We start from the raw sequence: 21,015 nt of genomic DNA, 5'->3' as shown, positions 1-21,015 counted from the left end.
GTAAGTACTACAGAGGTGTTACCTATTATTATTATTAATGTTATTAGTAGTAGGAGAAGGAGCAACAGCAGTCTTCTGTTCATATATTCTGTTAATAGAGATTTGGAGAACAACAGAACTTTGAAATAATGGCCCCCCAAATAGAAAAGTATGTTTGCAGATGAAGTTGGGGGATGATGTAGATTTTATTAGTTACTGTAAATTAACATATGCTTGAAGTCTTTTGTAGCATCTCCTCAAGTAATTCATCTATCAAGTAGGTCTTTTTTTAAATGAGGTTGAAAGCATCACTCTATACGGCAATAGAAAATTATAGTAAATTATTTTATTTTTATTATTTTGTAGCATTAAGTCAATAGAGAGCTTAAAATGGAAGTTTAGTTCTTAATTGCTATAGTGCTATGCATTTAGTTCTCTAGCTTGGTCCTTGACACATACTCTTGCAAACCTTTTTCCAAATTGTGATTGCAGCCTTATTCACTGCATATATTATATAGAACTATAATCATTATTGGGATTGTCACCATTTGGAGAAGTAGCAATTGTTCCTTTTTCAAAAATGGTTTCAGCTTTGAGATCAATATCAAAATCCAAATGATCATCATCACTGTTAGTGCTGAACTTATTAAGTTTCAGGGAAGCTCCAGGTTTGCTAGGCTTCTCATTATTCAAAGAAGTCTTAGGTCCAGTATTTTTCCAGTGCCCATTTTTCCTGTAGATCCATTTGTGCTAAACTTAGTGTCAATTTTGTTGGCTGATGCAGATGTTACAGTGACCCATGTGCCAGAAGGAGACGTGGTGGGTAACTTTGGGTGTATATTGGTGATGATTTGGTCCTTGTGGAAATGATAGGTTTAGGGGCTTGTTGGGGGTAGGAACAGCAGTGGGACTTGAGGTGGTGACACTCGGTAGATTCTTGGAAGTAGTAGTGACAGTAGTATCTGTGCTTAGAGAAATGACAGAAATTAGCAGGTTGTGAGTGGCAGAAGCACAAGTACCAGTTATACTTGTAAAAAAGGTTCGTTCAGGGCTTCCCTGGTGGCGCAGTGGTTAAGAGTCCGCCTGTCGATGCAGAGGACATGCGTTCGTGCCCCAGTCCGGTAAGATCCCACATGCCGCGGAGCGGCTGGGCCCGTGAGCCATGGCCGCTGAGCCTGCGCATCCGGAGCCTGTGCTCCGCAATGGGAGAGGTCACAACAGTGAGAAGCACACGTACCGCAAAAAAAAAAAAAAAGGTTCGTTCAAAATTCTATGTGAAATGAACCCCACCTTTTTTTCTAACCTTATTTTCCTCTGTACTACTTTCACCATGAACCATATACTCTTGATTATGTAAACTACATCCTGTTTCCCCTAAAGGTCTTTTGCTTCTATGATGCTCTTCACTCTGTCTAGAATGTCCTTAACCTTCTAATCTAAGGATCTAAATGATCTTCATGTCCTTTAAGGTCCAGATCAAATAGCCTCACCTCTTGAAAGCCTTCCTATATGCCCAACTTGAAGTACTCTTTCCCTCATCTGAAACCTCACTGTACTTTATATGTTCGTTTTATGAAATTTACTACTATTTTGACATAAAACAAGTAGCTGAAAAATATTCAAGGATAAACTGAAGTTTCTTGAAGTCGTGGTACATATCTACTGTATTTTCTATTATCTTTTCAATAAGATATTATTAACATTTCTAATATATTTTTCTTGAAAAACTGGAGTCATGAGAAATTTCAGTTTTAATGTAGAAAGACTTATTTAGAAACATTGCAATAGTAAAGTGCTTAGGTTTTGATGTAAGCCTGCCTGGATTTAATTCCTAGCCATTCTTAATCTTTCCTTGATTCATTTTCTGCATTATGATAGAATTGTTGTAAGTATTAAATGAATAAATCAATATAAAGTGCTTAACACGTTGTCTGGAATATAGCTAACTACTGAATAAATGCTAATAATTTTTATGGTAATAATTAGGTTAGAGATTTAATTACAATGGATTAAGGAGTATTTTGAAGGATCCAATTAGAGTAACAAAAATTAAGTGGTATTCAAGGGAAGCACCACCTTATCATGAAGCATCATCCCAGCAGGATGACTTTCTGATTTAGGGCTTTCAAGCAGCACCTAATGTACACAAAGTGCCATAACATAATCAGGTGTCATAATGATGCTCTTAGAATCTTGAGGGTATGTAATATATACCATAATTCAAAATCATTCATTGAAACTATTCAGTTGAAGTGGCTTGTCTTTCCCTCTCTTTAATGAATGAATCATTTTTTTTGAGAATGTGACAGGCATTCTCTGATCATTTATTTGCTGATTTTTTTAAAAAAGGATATTATGCTTGGCTCTCACACAGTGAAAATTCAGATGAAGAAATAAACAGCAAACTAGGAATAGCAGGATAAGGTGGTCATTTAAACAGAAAAAGTGTAATCTACTTTCATGTAGGAATGAGTAAATAGGAAATAAAGTCTGAGAAGACCAGCACTTTGCCAAAATAGATGTTGCTACTTTTTAAAACAACCAAATAAAATGGTTACATGCTTTCTATACTTAATTTCTAAAACCTTGGCCTAGGGCTCTAGAGCCTTCCTAATATGACCTGGATCTACTTATTTGACAGTATTTTTGTTTAACCTGCCATGTAATGAAATAACAATGATAGTAAGCATTTGTTGCTTAGTATATTGAGGCTTTGTGTTTAGTCCTATACATGAAATAACTCTAGGACATCAAGTCTTATGTCTCTTACTTATTCTTATTTTGGGTTATTCACTCATGTTGTTCTCTTTACTTAGAACATATATTTTTAATCACCATCTATAACTAAATTCCAGCCCTATGAAGCCTTCTTCTACAAGTCTGTACAAAATTTTAAAACTTTTTAAAATGTGTATTGGTTTTTAACTCTAACTAGAGGTTTAATTTTTTATTGAGGTATAATTGATGTAACATTAGTTTTGGTAATATTAATTTAGAAATAATAATCACATTGTATTAGTTTCAGATGTACAATGTAATGATTCAATATTTGTATATGTTGCAAAATGGTCACCATGATAAGTCCAGCTAGCATCTGTCACCATACATACTTATATTTTTTTTTCTTGTGATGAGAACTTTCATGATCTACCCTCAAATATGTAGTATGGTATTATTAACTATGGTTACCATGCTGTATACTACATCCTCAACACTTATTCATTTTATAACTGGAAATTTGTACCTTTGACTTCCTAGAGTTTCAACTTTTTGATGGAAGAGATCATGCTTTATAATTTTTATTCCCTTCCCCTCAATACACACACAAACACATAAACACACACACACACACACACATTAACATAGTCCTAGGCATAAAAAAACAAAATATCTTCAAACCAGATAGGAATTACAGTACTCTTGCCAGTGTTAGAACATTAGTTATAGTGAGCTCTGTGGTGGTAGTAGGGTTGGTGACGTGGGAGTGGTTGCAGTGATAATAGCAATGTTATACTCAGTAATGGTATTAGGAGTTGGATTTTGGATAGGCATGGTAACAGCAGGAGATGGCTTAGAATAAGCAGTTGAAAATGTTTTAAGAATATTTTGTAAGTAAGAATTCTAACATGGTAGGTTTCTAAGACACATAGTTGGTCTATAGAAACACATTGTTGAAACCTATCATGCTGAGAAGATTTAGTTCTTGTTAGATCTGCTGGGGCTATTCTTGTTTGAAATTGAGGTTGCTGAATTTCCCTAAATTGAGTTGAACGAGGATGAGCTTGGTTTAGTAGTCTTGGAGAATTTAGAGGTTTTGATCAGTGTGGTAGAATTTGAATTGATGTAAACAGCTAAGGAAGGGGAATATTTGCTGTTAAATTTGCTGTCATTTGAATAGATCTTGTCAAATGATTGTGGTCGGGATGAGGTAGATTTGTATAGTTGAGATGGAGGTCAATATGGCACAACGCAGATAGGTCCAATCCATAATGAGAGGTTCAAGTTAGGTGAATGGTTGGAAGATACATGCCATGGTGGCTGATCAGGTATTTCTTGACCCTTGTCAAGTTAAAAGAAAAAAATTCCATCAGAATTCAATTGTAATTCAGTAACATCAAGCACAAATAATAAGCTTACCTTGGTGCTAAGACCAAATCATATTTGCACAGAGGTTTTCCTATTCATTACTATAGCTAAAAGACAACAAAAATAGAATAAGATTAAATAAATAAGGAATTAATGTTTTTATTATAAAAACAAAGCAACATCTAAAAAGGACCTTAGTGTCTCAGCCTACATATATGCATTACAGTAGTATTCTCTTCATAATACTAATGAAATATTCTATTCATAAATTCTTTCTGATGATTAAAAGAATTAATATATGTAAAGCATTTAGAATATTTCATGGTGTATAATAAACTAAATTTATTTATTACTATTATGACTGTTATCATTAGTAGGAATATATCAGGAAAAGCTCTTTCATGTCACATAAAAGTGGCAATTGGACATAATGGAAAGTTTACAGGTTTTGGAATCAGAGAGACCTGAATTCAAACCCACATCAGCCACTTTCTAGGCTTGTGAGTTTGGCAAGTTTGGTGCTTTGAATTTCCCCGTTTATATTGTGGCAAAAATAACAGGTGAGAATCAAGAAAATACCATTGTCTTTAATTTTAGAATGTCAATTATTATATGAGGAACCATTAACTAAATGACAGATTATAAGTGGAAAGAATTACTAACATAAATCATTAATTGTAAAACAATTTAGTTTCAGAAATCTTAAAATATAGAAAGCTGTCTAACTTAGAATTAAAAGATCATAATATGTATAAAACTTCCTGGCTCTAATTATATACAGAATGTGGGAATTTGCACAGGGGATGGGATACTTTAATTTTTTATTAAGTGTGAAAAAAGTAGTGCTCTAAATAAATCATTAAAACAAAATAGCCAAGTGAACAAAATTATTTTACCTTTGTAAGAAAATATTTAGCAAGTACTATATAAACATTCTTATATGTGAAATAATTTACTGCAGCCTCCCCTTCACACTACTACTTATTTACATTCCAAATTTCCCTTCTTAAATCCTTTGAATCAAGACTTCATGTGATTAGGGGATGGTTAGTGACACTGAGTCCAGTTCCATCAAAATGCCATGGGGTTCATATTCAAATATTGAACAAAAGAAATACTCTCCTAGCTTATTTTTCTTCATCCATTGTCTCAATTTCAATAAAACAAGGAGTGTCATTGACTCTCTTTTCCCACGCCAGTTACCAATTATGTTTTGGGGATATGAAAAAAAAAAATCAAATCCATGAGCCTTTCCTTAAACTCTTCCCAATTGATATTCTTTCTATAACTACATATTTAGATGCTCTAATCTTTATGTTTGACAAGAATGATTTTGAACTTGGAGTGCTACCCACAATACAGTTCCTGGAATTATTTTAAAAGATTTGATTCATTTTAGATTTCTAGGTTTTCTAGAGAGAAAATCAGTTTAGTAGATCAGATGTCACTGGGCAGATTTTGTCTTAATTGGACCTGAGGCTTCAAATTTATCTTAAAGATCCTCTTTTAAATTCTAATAACGTTAACTATATTAATAATTACATAACATTTAATAATTTACAACAAAATTAACGGGTCAAATATTGATTCAATAATTTTATATTTTATGTGCTTTATAAATCTCTGTTCTGTGATGGACTCTGTATAATCAATGTGCTTAATAACCTTATTTTACTTTTTAAAAATTTAATGCATAATTATAGTTTCAAACAATTCTGGTAAATGATAAGGCACAAACTTTTCTAAATAAGCTGAAAATGTTAATGGAGGGTCATTGGAAGATTTTACACAGAAGAACCATCCCATTCTCACTTTCCAAATAACATATAATCAATTTTTGATGACCCTAGTGAAACTACTCAAGTGGTGCCTGTCTAGGCTGACCCCCTTGTGAGTTGCTGATTTACTGCCAAAATGTAAAATATAACTTACAATTTCAAGACAGCATCTTTTTTCCCCTCTATTTTCTTCTTATCACAATTCTCATTTTTCCTTTGTTTGTTGAAAACAGTGCCCCTCACTTTCATGCAAATAACTAAATTCTCAAAGTTATTCTTTGACAATATTTTAACAATTTTTAGAGCTATATAATATTTATTCTGGCTTTGGTTTTGGTCATATGAATTTATTGGTGCTAAAAAATATGAACTCCAGTCTAATTTTTCTTTGGAAAATATGATTTCTTTTATGATCATTTGCTTCACAATGTGGTTTCAAAGAACACTGTTGATGACAGTTAAAAATAATTGATGAGGGCTTCCCTGGTGGCACAGTGGTTGAGAGTCTGCCTGCTGATGCAGGGGACATGGGTTCGTGCCCCAGTCCAGGAAGATCCTACATGCTGCAGAGCAGGTGGACCCGTGAGCCATGGCCACTGAGCATGCGCGTCCGGAGCCTGTGCTCTGGGAGAGGCCACAATGAGGGAGGCCACAACAGTGAGAGGCCCACGTACTGCAAAAAAAAAAAAAATGATGAGATCAACATGGTTTAAATGACCTCTTTATTTTACCAATTTCATAAAATAATTTCTCATTTATTTAAACAAGACCTCCAAGCAGTTCCTGGCTAACATATTTACTTTTGTATTTGATAGAACATTATTAAAAAAACATAAAAGCACTGTAAGTCTCCCTCTTTTTTTTTTTTGTGGTACACGGGCCTCTCACTGTTGTGGCCTCTCCTGTTGCAGAGCACAGGCTCCAGATTTGCAGGCTCAGTGGCCATGGCTCACGGGCCCAGCTGCTCCGTGGCATGTGGGATCCTCCCGGACTGGGGCAGGAACCCATGTCCCCTGCATCAGCAGGCCAACTCTCAACCACTGTGGCACCAGGGAAGCCCTCACTTTTTACTTATTGCAAAGGCCTATTTGCAGTTATGTTTAATGAATAGATTTTACTGAATTTTTCATGTTTCAAAACTTGCTTACCAATGGACAAATCATCCAAACAGAAAATTAATAAGGAAACACAAGCTTTAAATGACACAATAGACCAGGTAGATTTAATTCAGATTTATAGGAATTCCATCCAAAAACAGGAGATTACACTTTCTTCTCAAATGCACACTGAACATTCTCCAGGATAGATCACATCTTGGGTCACAAATCAAGACTCAGTAAACTTAAGAAAATTGAAATCATATCAAGCATCTTTTCTAATGACAACACTATGAGATTAGAAATCAATTACATGGAAAAAATGTAAAACACAAACAAATGGAGGCTAAACAATACGTTACTAAATAACCAGGAGATCGCTGAAGAAATCAAAGAAGAAATCAAAAAATACCTAGAGACAAATGAAAATGAAAACACGATGACACAAAACCTATGGGATGCAGCAAAAGCAGTTCTAAGAGGGAAGTTTATAGCAATACAATCCTACCTCAAGAAACAACAAACATCTTAAATAAACAATCTAACACTACACCTAAAGGAATTAGAGAAAGAAGAACAAACAAAACACAAAGTTAGTAGAAGGAAAGAAATCATAAAGATCAGAGCAGAAATAAATGAAATAGAAACAAAGAAAACAATAGCAAAGATCAATAAAACTAAAAGCTTCTTTGAGAAGATAAACAAAATTGATAAACCATTAGCCAGACTCATCAAGAAAAAGAGGGAGAGGATTCAAATCAATAAAATTAGAAATGAAAAAGGAGAAGTTACAACAGACACCGCAGAAATGCAAAGCATCCTAAGAGACTACTACAAGCAACCCTGTGTCATATAAAATGGACAACCTGGAAGAAATGGACAAATTCTTAGAAAGGTTTAACTTTCCAAGATTGAACCAGGAAGAAATAGAAAATATTAAAAGACCAATCACAAGTAATAAAATTGAGACTGTGATTAAAAATCTTCCAACAAACAAGGACCAGGACCAGATGGCTTCACAGGGGAATTCTATCAAACATTTAGAGAAGAGCTAACACTCATCCTTCTCAAACTCTTCCAAAAATTTGCAGAGGAAGAAAAACTCTCAAACTTATTCTATGAGGCCACCATCACCCTGATACCAAAACGAGACAAAGATACTACAAAAAAAAAGAAAATTAGAGACCAATATCACTGATGAATATAGATGCAAAATTCCTCAACAATATATTAGCAAACAGAATCCAACAACACACTAAAAGGATCATACACCATGATCAAGTGGAATTTATCCCAGAGATGCAAGGATTCTTCAATATATGTAAATCAATCAATGTGATACACTATATTAACAAATTGAAGAAGAAAAACCATATGATCATCTCAATAGATGCCGAAAAAGCTTTCAACAAAATTCAACACCAATTTATGATAAAAATCTCTCCAGAAAGTGGGCATAGAGGGAAACTACTTCAACATAATAAAGGCCATATATGACAAACCCACAGCATACATCATTCTCAATGGTGAAAACCTGAAAGCATTTCCTCTAAGATCAGGAACAAGACAAGGATGTCCACTCTCACCACTATTATTCAACATAGTTTTGGAAATCCTAGCCATGGCAATCAGAGAAGAAAAAGAAATAAAAATAATACAACTTGGAAAAGAAGAATTAAAACTCTCACTGTTTGCAGATGACATGATACTATACATAGAGAATCCTAAATATGCCACGAAAAACTACTAGAGCTAATCAATGGATTTGGTAAAGTTACAGGATACAAAATTAATGCACAGAACTCTCTTGCATTCCTATAAACTAATGATGAAAAATCTGAAAAAGAAATTAAGGAAACACTCCCATCTACCATTGCAACAAAAAGAATAACATACCTAGGAATAAACCTACCTAGGCAGACAAAAGACCTGTATGCAGAAAACTATAGGACACTGATGAAAGAAATTAAAGATGATACAAAGAGATGGAGAGATATACCATGTTCTTGGATTGGAAGAATCAATATTCTGAAAATGACTCTATTACCCAAAGCAATCTACACATTCAGTGCAATCCCTATCAAGTTACCAATGGCATTTTTTACAGAACTAGAACAAAAAATCTTAAAATTTGTATGGAGACACAAAAGACCCTGAATAGCCAAAGCAGTCTTGGGGGGAAAAAAACTGAGCTGGAGGAATCAGACTCCCTGACTTCAGACTTTACTACAAAGCTAGAGTAATCCACACAATATGGTACTGGCACAAAAACAGAAATATAGATCAATGGAAAAGGATCAAGTGCTTTTGATAAACCCATGCACCTATGGTCAACTAATCTATGACAAAGGAGGCAAGGATATACTTTGGAGAAAAGACAGTCTCTTCAATAAGTGGTGCTGGGAAAACTGGACAGCTACATGTAAAAGAATGAAATTAGAACACTCCCTAACACCATACACAAAAATAAACTCAGTATGGATTAAAGACCTAAATGTAAGAGCAGACACTATAAAACTCTTGGAGGAAAACATAGGAAGAACACTCTTTCACATAAATCACAGCAAGATCTTTTTGGATCCACCTCCTAGAGTAACGGAAATAAAAACAAAAATAAACAAACGGGACCTAATGAAACTTAAAAACTTTTGCACAGCAAAGGAAACTACAAACAAGATGAAAAGACAACCCTCAGAATGTGAGAAAATATTTGCAAATGAAGCAACTGACAGAGTCTTAATCTCCAAAATTTACAAGCAGCACATGGAGCTCAATTTTAAAAAAACAAGCAACCCAATCCAAAAATGAGCAGAAGACCTAAATAGACATTTCTCCAAAGAAGATATACAGATTGCCAACAAACACATGAAAGAATGCTCAGCATCATTACTTATTAGAGAAATGCAAATCAAAACTACAATGAGATATCATCTCATACTGGTCAGAATGGCCATCATCCAAAAATCTACAAAGAATAAATGCTGGAGAGGTTGTGGAGAAAAGGGAACCCTCTTGCACTGTTGGTGGCAATGTAAATTAATACAGCCACTATGGATAACAGTATGGAGGCTCCTTAAAAAACTAAAAATAGAACTACCATATGACCCAGCAGTCCCCCTACTGGGCATATACCCTGAGGAAACCATAATTCAAAAAGAGTCATGTACCACAATGTTCATTGTAGCTCTATTTACAGTAAACAAGATATGGAAGCCACCTAAGTGTCCATCAACAGATGAATGGATAAAGAAGTTGTGGAACATATATACAATGGAATATTACTCAGCCATAAAAAGAAACAAAACTTAGTTATTTGTAGTGAGGTGGATGGACCTAGAGTGTGTCATTCAGAGTGAAGTAAGTCAAAAAGAGGAAACCAAATACCATATGCTAACACATACATATGGAATCTGAAAAAAAAAAGGAAAAAATGGTTCTGAAGAACATAGGGGCAGGACAGGAAAAAGACCCAGACATAGAGAATGGATTTGAGGACACGCGGAGGCAGAAAGGTAAACTGGGATGAAGTGAGAGAGTGGCATGAACTTATATGTACTACCAAAAGTAAAATAGATAACTAGTGGGAAGCAGCCACAGAGCACAAGGAGATCAACTCGGTGCTTTGTGACCACCTAGGTGGGATGGGGAGTATGGGAGGGAGATGCAAGATGGAGGAGATATGGGGATATATGTATATGTATAGCTGATTCACTTTGTTATAAAGCAGAAACTAACACACCATTGTAAAGCAATTATACTCCAATAAACATGTTAAAAGAAGAAAAAAGAATACACAAACTTTCAGGTCCATTTTTGTTCATCTGTCCCATTTATTACATTTATAGCCTTTATTCTAATAATATAGGCATCTGGCCATTACTCCATTTATAACATTAGGAAGATTAGGAAGAGGACAGGCCATCATTTCCTTTTTCTAAATAGTGTGGTAGAGTTAAGATAACGTAATATTGATACAGCAATTTGGTTATCGCTCTGTTGGCATTCAGCTTTCCTTCCTTGAAAACTGAGATTAAGTTATAAAAAGCATTATATATTTATACCTTAAATTGCTGTGATTGGTATGATTTTCGGTAATTTTCTTGAGTTTTAAATTGGCCTTTGGTAATTTGGTTTATGATCAGTAATAAACTGCTAAGGTCAACATTTTTTTTTCCTAGATTTTGGTAAGGAATGTCTAGATTATTTAATCCTATTAAATGGGTATTTCAGTTTCAATTATTAAAAACCCTTTTATTCCTTTACTTACTCATTTGTTTAGCAAACATTTATTTAGCTCTTATAATGTATTGGGCCTTACCTTGGAGAGGCAGTGGTGGGAGAACATAGTTCCTGGGCTCATAGGGCTTACATCCCAGCAGGAGAGGTGGACAGGGAGGTATAACAAATAGGAAAGGAATAGGTAGGGGGAAGGATGCTGTGGTAGCACATGAGTCGAGCACTTGATCTTGGAAGTTAAGGAAAGTTTTTCTTAAAGATGTGATATCTAAGCCAAGGAGTCAAATTTTGGTTACATGATAGGAATTACCCAAAGGATTTGAGCAGCTTCAGAAAAGTACTGGTGTTGATATTAATACAGCTAGGGTCATCTGGGGAGTTTCTGAGTCACTGGGGTGAATGGTATGAGGATCTAATGGGGAGAGATGAAATAGGAAGGTAGTATTAGTAAGATCATGAAAATTGGCCTTGTCTTGCGGACAGTGAATGTTCTTTACAAATAAGGAAATAAAAATTTATTGACTGTCCAGTGAAAGTAGGGTACTATAATGAATGTCTTAGGCTAAAAGCTTTTTGTCCAAGTAGTAAGGTAACAAAAGCTGGTGTACTGAATTTCTAGAGTTCAGAACAAAACTCTACCATTTAGTGGCTTTTTTAAATTTAATTTTTTTAAAATTATTTTCATTTTATTTTATTTATTTATTTTTAACATCTTTATTGGAGTATAATTGCTATACAATGGTGTGTTAGTTTCTGCTTTATAACAAAGTGAATCAGCTATACATATGCATATATCCCCATATCTCCTCCCTCTCCCTCTTGTGTCTCCCTCCCACCCTCTCTATCCCACCCCTCTAGGTGGTCACAAAGCACAGATCTCCCTGTGCTATGTGGCTGCTTCCCACTAGCTATCTATTTTACATCTGGTAGTATATATATGTAGTGGCTTTTTTTTTTTTTTTTTTTTTTTTTTTTGCGGTACACGGGCCTCTCACTGTTGTGGCCTCTCCCGTTGCGGAGCACAGGCTTCGGACATGCAGGCTCAGCGGTCATGGCTCACGGGCCCAGCCGCTCCGCGGCATGTGGGATCTTCCCAGACCAGGGCACGAACCCGTTTCCCCTGTATCGGCAGGCAGACTCAACCACTGCGCCACCAGGGAAGCCCTGTAGTGGCTTTTTGTTCTTGGGCAAATTAATCTCTCTGAGTCTCGGTTTCCTTGTTTATATATGAACATAATAATAGTGCCTCTCTAAGGGAGTACTATGTGAAATAAATAAAGTAAAACCTGTAAAATACTTGATACAGAGCCTAACACGTATATCAATAAATCAAAAAATGTTATTGTCCACTTTATTTATCTGCTACCCAGGGTCACACAGTTAAGCAATTTTGAGCTAAACCTTTAATTCAGTTCTATCTAAATCTAAGGCCTATAAATTTTCACTCTCTTATGTTTAACTACTTTAAAGTTGTGTTCACATATACAAAATGAGGATTAATAAGAAATTATTTTAAGAGGTTATTGATGAAGATTAAGAGGTTTCTATGTGTGAAAGCTCTTTATACATTTTAAAGTGCTAAATAAATATTTATTATATAACTTATCACTGCATTTGTGGAAGACCTGAGAACTTTCAGATAAGGCTGTGTTACAAGACTGAATAATAAGATGTTTTTCTAATCTCATTAGTCTGTGAGGTCCTAGAGGCGGGGAGGAAACATGCTGTATTCACATAGTGGGCATTTGGCAAATAATTGAAAAATGAATATGTGTAAATCTCCAGATCCCATTTCTTTTCTGTGCTAAAGATATAATTTCTCATATAAACTGCCTTCACGTGAATGGACCCTTGCATCTGAAAGTAATTTATCCAAATCCAAAATAACCAACTCACCAATGTATTTTCTTAACATGTAAATAGTAGTTGAGGGATTTACTCTGCCATATTACTTACACAGTAAACTCTAACTGGTTAATCCAATTGGTACAAAAGTTCAGATAATGTCATATCAGGGAGGTAAGTGTTTTATTTAAAATCCTACTTTTAACAACTCTTTTTATTAATGTTATTTTAGTTAGACATATTATTGTATTAATATGAGCCAATATTAAGACAAGAATATTTTTCCTGTTTCACAGTATTTTGTTTCATATTTTATTTCACCACCCAGTGTGGAAATGCTTTTATAGTAGTGTTCACAAGATTAAAAACAAGGATTTTAAAGCAAAATTATCCGTGTTCAATTCCAGTTCCACTTGGAGAAAATTACTTCAATTCTCTTTCATAATAATAATAGTAACAATAATAATAATATGTAGTCCATGAGTAACTATTAAAAGATTGAATATATATGAGCAAAGAGAAAATTGGCCTATGGTCTATAATATATAACTGTTGATTGCTTATTATTATTATTGTTGTTTTGTATTCCATAATAATTCTTATAGTACTTTGAGATAAATGTTTTATTAATTAATGAAATAAATTCTATTTCTTCCATCCTTTAACTTCATTTTTCTAGAAATTAGTAATATTATTAAAGATCATAGCAAATGAAGCCCAGCCATGCCATGTTCCTGACCAGCCCTCTCTTCCAGACTCTAGCATTTGAGTGAGAGAGAAGGTAAAGTTTTGTAAACCACTCCTAACAATAGAACATCTATTGAGGGTTTCAGCAAAAGAGTGACAGTAAGCCCTTTGTACGGGTTGAGTGATTTGTATTTTTCCTGGCATGATGTGTTAAATATGGAGCAAGCACATACATGACCCACTCATTTTACTTGCAATATTTCATTAAGGGAAAAACTGCCATATTTTTGGACTTTGAGTATTCATCAATTTTTGTAGACTGGAAGACCTCAATTCCATAAGCTTCCTGGTGTGTGTGTGTGTGTGTGTGTGTGTGTGTGTGTGTGTTTGTATGAATGTGAGTTTGACAGGTGTGAGACTATAGCTTCAAGTCTGGCGGAAACTGGTTCATGCAGGTCAAGAGTCAACTCTTGTTTATTTTGCCATATATCTATCTGTGTTTGTAGTTGTGGTCATCTGTAACCTGTCTGTATCTGGAATTTGCTCTTGGGAATGATTTAGACTAAAATTAGCATTACATTTTGACACCTAAATTTAATGCTACCTCTAGAGTTCTCATGGCTCCCAAGAGTCACTTTGTGGTCTTCTGGAGTTGAACACTATAGCTTAGTTCTTCTCTGGTCCCAATGACTTAGCCATAAATTTAGATGTTCCAGTGTCATCCTGCAGAAGATGTTCTTAATCAGTGTTAAACCATGGACCACTTTGAAAATCAGACGAAATTATGAACTTTGCCTCCAATTAAATGTGTGTACTCAAACTCACACTAAATTTATCTTTGAATTTCAAAGTTTCAAATATCCCTGAGGTGTATTCACAGACTATTTCAAATTAAGAGATCCATTGCATTCAATTGGCTTTATTATGCAGGAATCAAAAAATTAAATGTGGCATGGATGTAAAATGTAAGGGGAGAAGAGAAAGGAGCCGAATCTGTGAAAATCATTTTCTCTCTTCACTGAAGGCAGACAACTGGCTAAAGGACAGTGTGAAGCAGTCACTTGGTTTCAGAAAGACCTATAAAAATGACAGTTTAGGAATTTAGTTCATAATGTGCTAACCGTTCTCATGATATGTAGACTTTTATTTAGCTTCCGATTTGCCTAATGTCTGTATCAAGGAGACTATCAAATTAAATATCTAAATTTAAATATTTAAATTCCACATATAGTGAACTGAAATAACTGCCTTCACCTGATATTTACAGAAAGACACAGTCCTATACATTCTTTTTTATAAGTGATATTATACAGTGGTTTTAACTTAGAAATCTAGGTTCATTAGTTTTGAACAAATGTAACTACTGAGATAATGATTATTCTGTTAAAAACAATCATGTAATAATGTATTTTAGATCAATAAAATGGACAATTGAATACTCAGTTACTTGCTTTCACGTTGTCTCCATTAATTTTCTCCTTTTGTTTTCAAAAATTTAATGAGTCAAAGATTTATTAACTTATGTTTTTTTTCTTACCAGAAGTCTTATTAAACATAACTCAATAATAAAATTTACACATATGCTGATCTTGGGAAATTATAGTTTGTTTTCTGTTTTTTTTTTTTTGCAAATTAGCCCATATGGAAATAGGCGACATACTAATGAAGCCTCACTATCTGAAATCAAGCAGGTTTGATTTGGTTCCCAGTTTTGAACTTTCTAGCTGTAGTAACTTGCATTTATTGGCTTTTTTTTTTTTTTGTGAATTCAGGATGGTAATATAATCCGTTCCACATGGCTGCTACAGGAATAAACTGAGATAGTTATGTAGTTTTGATAATTTAGTAAGGACTTGAGATGTTAGTTGAAAATAAATTTTAGTATTTACTAATTTTACTTTATCTTTTCTAAAGCATTACAGTTCATGACTGATCACTTTTTACAACTCATTCACAATATGCTTTCTCACTTGAACCTCATAGCAACCAAAATTATGAGAAACTGAAAGTTCGTTGAGAGTAATGACTTGCCTAAGATCACACAATGGAAGAAGCAGCCTTCTCTGATTTAATGCTGTTACCACTATGTCACACCGAGTTGTATTTTAAATCAAAAAGCTACATGGGAAGCCTATCATTTCCTTTCACTCTATTCATACCAAAATTAGAGTGCAAGAACACTGTTGAATGCAAGAGCACTGTTATACAATTAAAATGTATTTAAACTCATATCCTATATACATTGTTCTAAGGAGTTGCATTTTTGAGATAAGAAAAATCATGAGTTTAATAGTTATTTACTCCACTGTCTTTGTCTGTGAATAGGAATAAAATAAAACAAATAGATTCTAGGAGTGTTCCAGTTGTTGAAAAAAGTTTGATAAAAAAGTTCCCAATTTTTCTTCATTTTGTAAAATACGATTATTTTTCATTTCTTGTTGGAAAAGAATCTAGTGTATCAATGCTAAGGCACCACCAAATTAAAGTTATAATTACCCTGCTCCTGTAACAGATTTAATTTATCCATCTATACTATTTTAGATTTTATGATTGTTTTGATAAATCCATGAATCTTGTCTATTATTCATTTTGTCTTTTGCTCATTTACCTGTGTTGTCTTCTTTGATGTTTCCTTAGTTTTTAGACCACAGGTGAAGTAACTTGGACTGTGGTGGTCTCAGGTGTACTCGTGATGAATTCTGAGGAAGCTTCTGGAGTAACTACAGTGTTCACTATTGGTTCAGTGGTAGGTATAAGTGTAGGCTCATCAGTAGCAATGGTACTGATGATAGGGATGACTGTTTTATCCTGAGTTTTCTTTGGTGGAATGGCAAGAAATGATGGACGTGGGTGTGGGTGATGTGCCACAGTAGGTGGGTAGATATTTGGCAGGAATTGCCATTGAGGAATTTGGGCATGTGGCCTAACTTCAACTGGCTTTGCATAATATGGGTAAGGCATAAATTGGTTATTAATTAGTACAGCTGGTCTGTGCTGGTAGTAATTGAGTCCATAACTAGGATACCTACTCAGCACATAATGAATTGGGATATATTTTACTGTTTTTTCTTTGAACAATCTTTCATCATTCTCACAGCGCTGCAAAAAGAATAAATTATGCAGAATAGTATTATTGTAGGCTAGAATGAAGAGATGTCTTAAATCAGAATTTTTTGAAATACAACATTACAGTATTTGATGTTAAGTAAGTACAACATTGGACATAGTGAACCCAGCAACCATATTATTTTACAAGATATGGATTTGTACACTTCCCTTCTACTTCTTGATTTTCAACAAACGTTAAAAATAATATTAGTTAAAAAAATTAGATGAGCTAATCCATAATGTAAATCATATTGACCAGAGCTTGGCATACACAAAAAGTGCTCAGTAAATGCTGTACATTATAAGTACCACAGCTAGACCAGTCTCATAGAGTGCTTTGACATACAGTATACAAACATACTACACACAGAAAAAACTATGTATATATTTTTCCTTATACGTGTATATATACATTCTCACCACATGTTTGTAATTGTATTTTATTTATCAAAGGATTAGGCTGAGGGCACATTTTTTTCTAAACTAATTATAGCAGAATAGTAAAATAATGTGATATGGATTTCTGGATTTATACTTTGGATTTTTTTCAGCCTAGTTTTATCCATTAAAGATCAGTTAGGAAATTTTCTATTTTTATTTGCTTCAGTTCTATTAATTATGTGCAGTTATAAAAATACGTCGTTAGATCTTTCCATATACATAGAAACAAATCAACAAAATTACACGGCAAAGCAAGCCTTTCTCATGAATGGAGACCTATTCATTCAAACAGATTGGGGAAACAAAAGGTAGAAGTAAATACAAGTGTATGAGAAGTATTCAAAGAAGGGTCAGAGAGGGATCTTTCCCCAAGTCTTAAAAAGTAGACAGGAGAAATATTAAACTTTGCTTTTGTTTTCATTTTTTCCCACTACTAAATTCTGAGAGGGTTTTCTCATGTTACTAAATACATATGAAAATCAAAAGACATGACTTGGCCTACAAAATGATACTGAGATTTTCAGATAAACATTGAGGTTGATTCATATAATTGGTTGTTGAAGTGATGTTTTTTACAAGGATTATTAGATTATTTCATGGAGTTTAAATATTTACTTAGTGTTTAGACAGAGGCATTTTAATATCATTAAACTTTGCATAATATTATACTTTGGAGTTCATATCTCTACGGGAAACATTTGAACTTACTGTTGATTGTTCCTGGTTTTGCCCCTCTGCACTCTGGCGAGATTCAGAGAAAGAATGAGAAATAAGAAGTTAAAAAAAAGCAAGAAAGAGTCTAGATTTTCTTGTGGTTTTAAAAATGTCTTTTATATCAAAGACAAAACATTTTTTTGTTTTTATTTTAGTATTGTAAAATATTATAAAGCACTTTCCATGGTTAACTAACCATAGTCTGTGAACCACTCAAGAAGTGACATAAATATACTAACTAAAATAGTAATAATGAGCTCCATGGATAAGTTGTCTTTAAAAATCACTGTTTAGGGAGAAAAATTCAAGGTTGAAAAGAATATGATCATTTGACCCCAACAAATGTAATACATGATATTTGCTTAAATGAAGAACATGAACAACCTATATTCAGTTTGTACTGAATATACATTGTTAAAAATAAGAGGAGCGTTGAGCATATTTTTCTGTTTTTGTTCTCCTACTAAGATGATTTATGAGGTTTTCTTGATTAAAAATATCTAGCAAAACGTCAGTATATAAGTGTATAAATAATACCATTTAAAAAATCAAATTTTGTGTATTTATAGTGTTTTTCTTAATTCTGGATTACAACCTTCATAGGAAATCAGGAGTTAGCAATTTTATGAAGCTTTAAAACTCACAAAAGTTTTATAAACTTTTGAGTGAGTTCATAATGGTAAATATTTTAAAAATGACAGTTCTAGTTTAAGACTTTACACATATCACTTGGATATAAAAGACTCTACAAAACTTTTGGAAGTTGTAGGTATAGAAAATCAGAGATTAGAAAAAAAATACTGGTGTGTAATACGAGACAGAGACTTATTTTTCTCCAAATTTATTAAATCACTAGTTTAAAATTTAGAAAGTTATATAAATATTGAAAGTTTGCCTATACTCAAAAATCCTGATAATCTAGACATTTAAATATAATACCAATCTATATGTATTATGTATTCCTGGTATATGTTCATTTTAGTATCTTGTATCTTACTTCTTTTAAAAGAAGTTTGATCTCTCATAGCAGTTTTCCATTATATCATAGTTTTCATACTTACATATTCATAGTAGAAATATAAATAATCAATGACTATGTCATGAAATGTTTGTTCTTTATTGTTAACCATTAAAGCTTTTTCCAAAAAATGTTTTATTATAAATAGAGAGATGAATAACATCTGGATATCAGTGGCCTTTTAAATAGTTTTAATTGATTTCTTAAGACAGTTTTTCAAAAATGTGATTTTGGGGGAGAAATTCTTCGATAGAAATTATTAAACTGCTGTACAGAAAATTTATGCCAACTTATAATGCCACCAGTAGGCTATAAGGTTGTGCAGTTCATCTCATAATTGCTAGTAATAAATTGTATCTTAACTATTTTTATTTTGGAGAGAAGGAATAAATTTAGCACATAAAAGATGCTATCATATTGCTGTTTTAATTTGTATAATTTTGATTGCTCATAAGATTGGATGGTACAATCTATAAACTTTCATTCTTCTTTTGAATTATTTCTTCATGTCTGTGGGGCTTGTAGCTTTGTGAAAACCAGAAGGAGTATTTGGGGGCTAGAGCAGGCTCAAGTAGCTCAAGAAGAGGTTGCTATAGGTCAGGCAGTTGTGGATCACTTTCTGATTTAAACTTTAATCCTTTTCACTCAAAGAGAAAACCCAAGTTCTAAATATGCAGGTGGCCACAATAAAATCAAATTTCAGAGAATAAATGAAAGAAAATAAATGTGAAAGCCATAGTAATTCAAATATTTAAAAAGTTTGACTCCAAGAATTTACCTAATATAATTATTTGAGATATTAACTTAAAAGAAAATCTAAATTTAATAATAAATGAATTATGAAACAAGGACTAGCATCCTCCCTTATTTTAAAATCTAAGAGGAGGTCACAAAACATGAGATGTTTGCCTTCTGTACTTGCTATTGGCAAATAAGTGCCTGGGATCCCCAAATGAACATGAAAATAAAACAGAGCAATAGGCAAAACAATAAGGAAAACAAGTCGAAAAAATTAAAAGAAAAAAAAATTCCAAACATTTTTCTTGTTCCAATAGCCTTGATACACAGCATGTAATTCAAGAAAATGCCTGAAAATCATAGAGTTGTTTGTAGATATAAGCCCTGAGAAGGAGTCTCAATTGACATAATGGAAAGATTATAACAAAAATTACAATATGTTTGAATGTTAAAAGTACCTGTCAAGTTATTTGAAATTGGTAAAAAAGCTTAAACGAGCTCCTAATCTTTTAAGAACTTAGTCCCTTAAGGGATTGGAGTCTGCACGAGATAGGAATTTAATTAAAAACATTTCTGCTCCTGGTCTATGATTTCTGTATTTATTTTTTGTGAATTTTTAGATCACATTATAATTTAAAAATATTTACTGTTTTTCCCCCAAAATGTATTTTCTCTATCATATGAGAATTTTAAAGGTTTTCTATACATGATAAAGTATGATTTCTTGATTCCTGGAAACCAGAAGTATATTCAGAAGAACATGACTTTAATTTTATAAGAGAAATAAATGTAAAAATAAATTACTATTAGGAAAATATAGTTAGTATGCAGCTGTTTTGTTCCATAAAATATGACTGTATTTAGAAATTTACATAATTAGAGACCTTAAATAAATTTTTTAAAAAGTTTTGATACAAATTGATCAGATGAAATTAACTCACCAAAAAAGGTAGGGTTAATGCCAGGATAGTCACAACTAGGTAAAAACTCTTCATCATTGCACCTAAAAATAAAAATTAAAAACATTACATTAGGGCTTCCCTGGTGGCGCAGTGGTTGAGAGTCCGCCTGCCGATGCAGGGAACATGGGTTCGTGCCTGGGTCTGGGAAGATCCCACATGCCTTGGAGCGGCTGGGCCCATGAGCCATGACCGCTGAGCCTGCGCGTCCGGAGTCTGTGCTCTGCAACGGGAGAGGCCACAACAGTGAGAGGCCCACGTACCGCAAAAAAACAAACAAAAAAACCCCATTACATTAAAAGGGTCTGTTGCTAATAATTTAAGAGTGA

At 33.6% G+C, this 21,015-nt stretch overlaps 1 protein-coding gene across 1 annotated transcript; it reads right to left on the bottom strand.

Annotated features, from left to right (window-relative positions):
* Nucleotides 1–16,348: 16,348 nt before the first annotated feature.
* CSN3 (casein kappa) lies at nt 16,349–20,734 on the bottom strand. The gene is made up of 3 exons (XM_067734704.1): nt 20,669–20,734; nt 17,966–17,998; nt 16,349–16,807 (listed from the first exon to the last, which is right to left on the bottom strand). Exons 1-3 carry the CDS (start codon nt 20,723–20,725, stop codon nt 16,349–16,351), a joined length of 549 nt encoding a protein of 182 aa, XP_067590805.1. The 5' UTR covers nt 20,726–20,734.
* Between the last annotated feature and the right edge of the window lie 281 nt (nt 20,735–21,015).

This window comes from Pseudorca crassidens, chromosome 4 (assembly GCF_039906515.1).
Source record: "Pseudorca crassidens isolate mPseCra1 chromosome 4, mPseCra1.hap1, whole genome shotgun sequence".
NCBI lineage: Eukaryota > Metazoa > Chordata > Mammalia > Artiodactyla > Delphinidae > Pseudorca > Pseudorca crassidens.
This window is presented reverse-complemented; position numbering and strand designations above follow the sequence as displayed.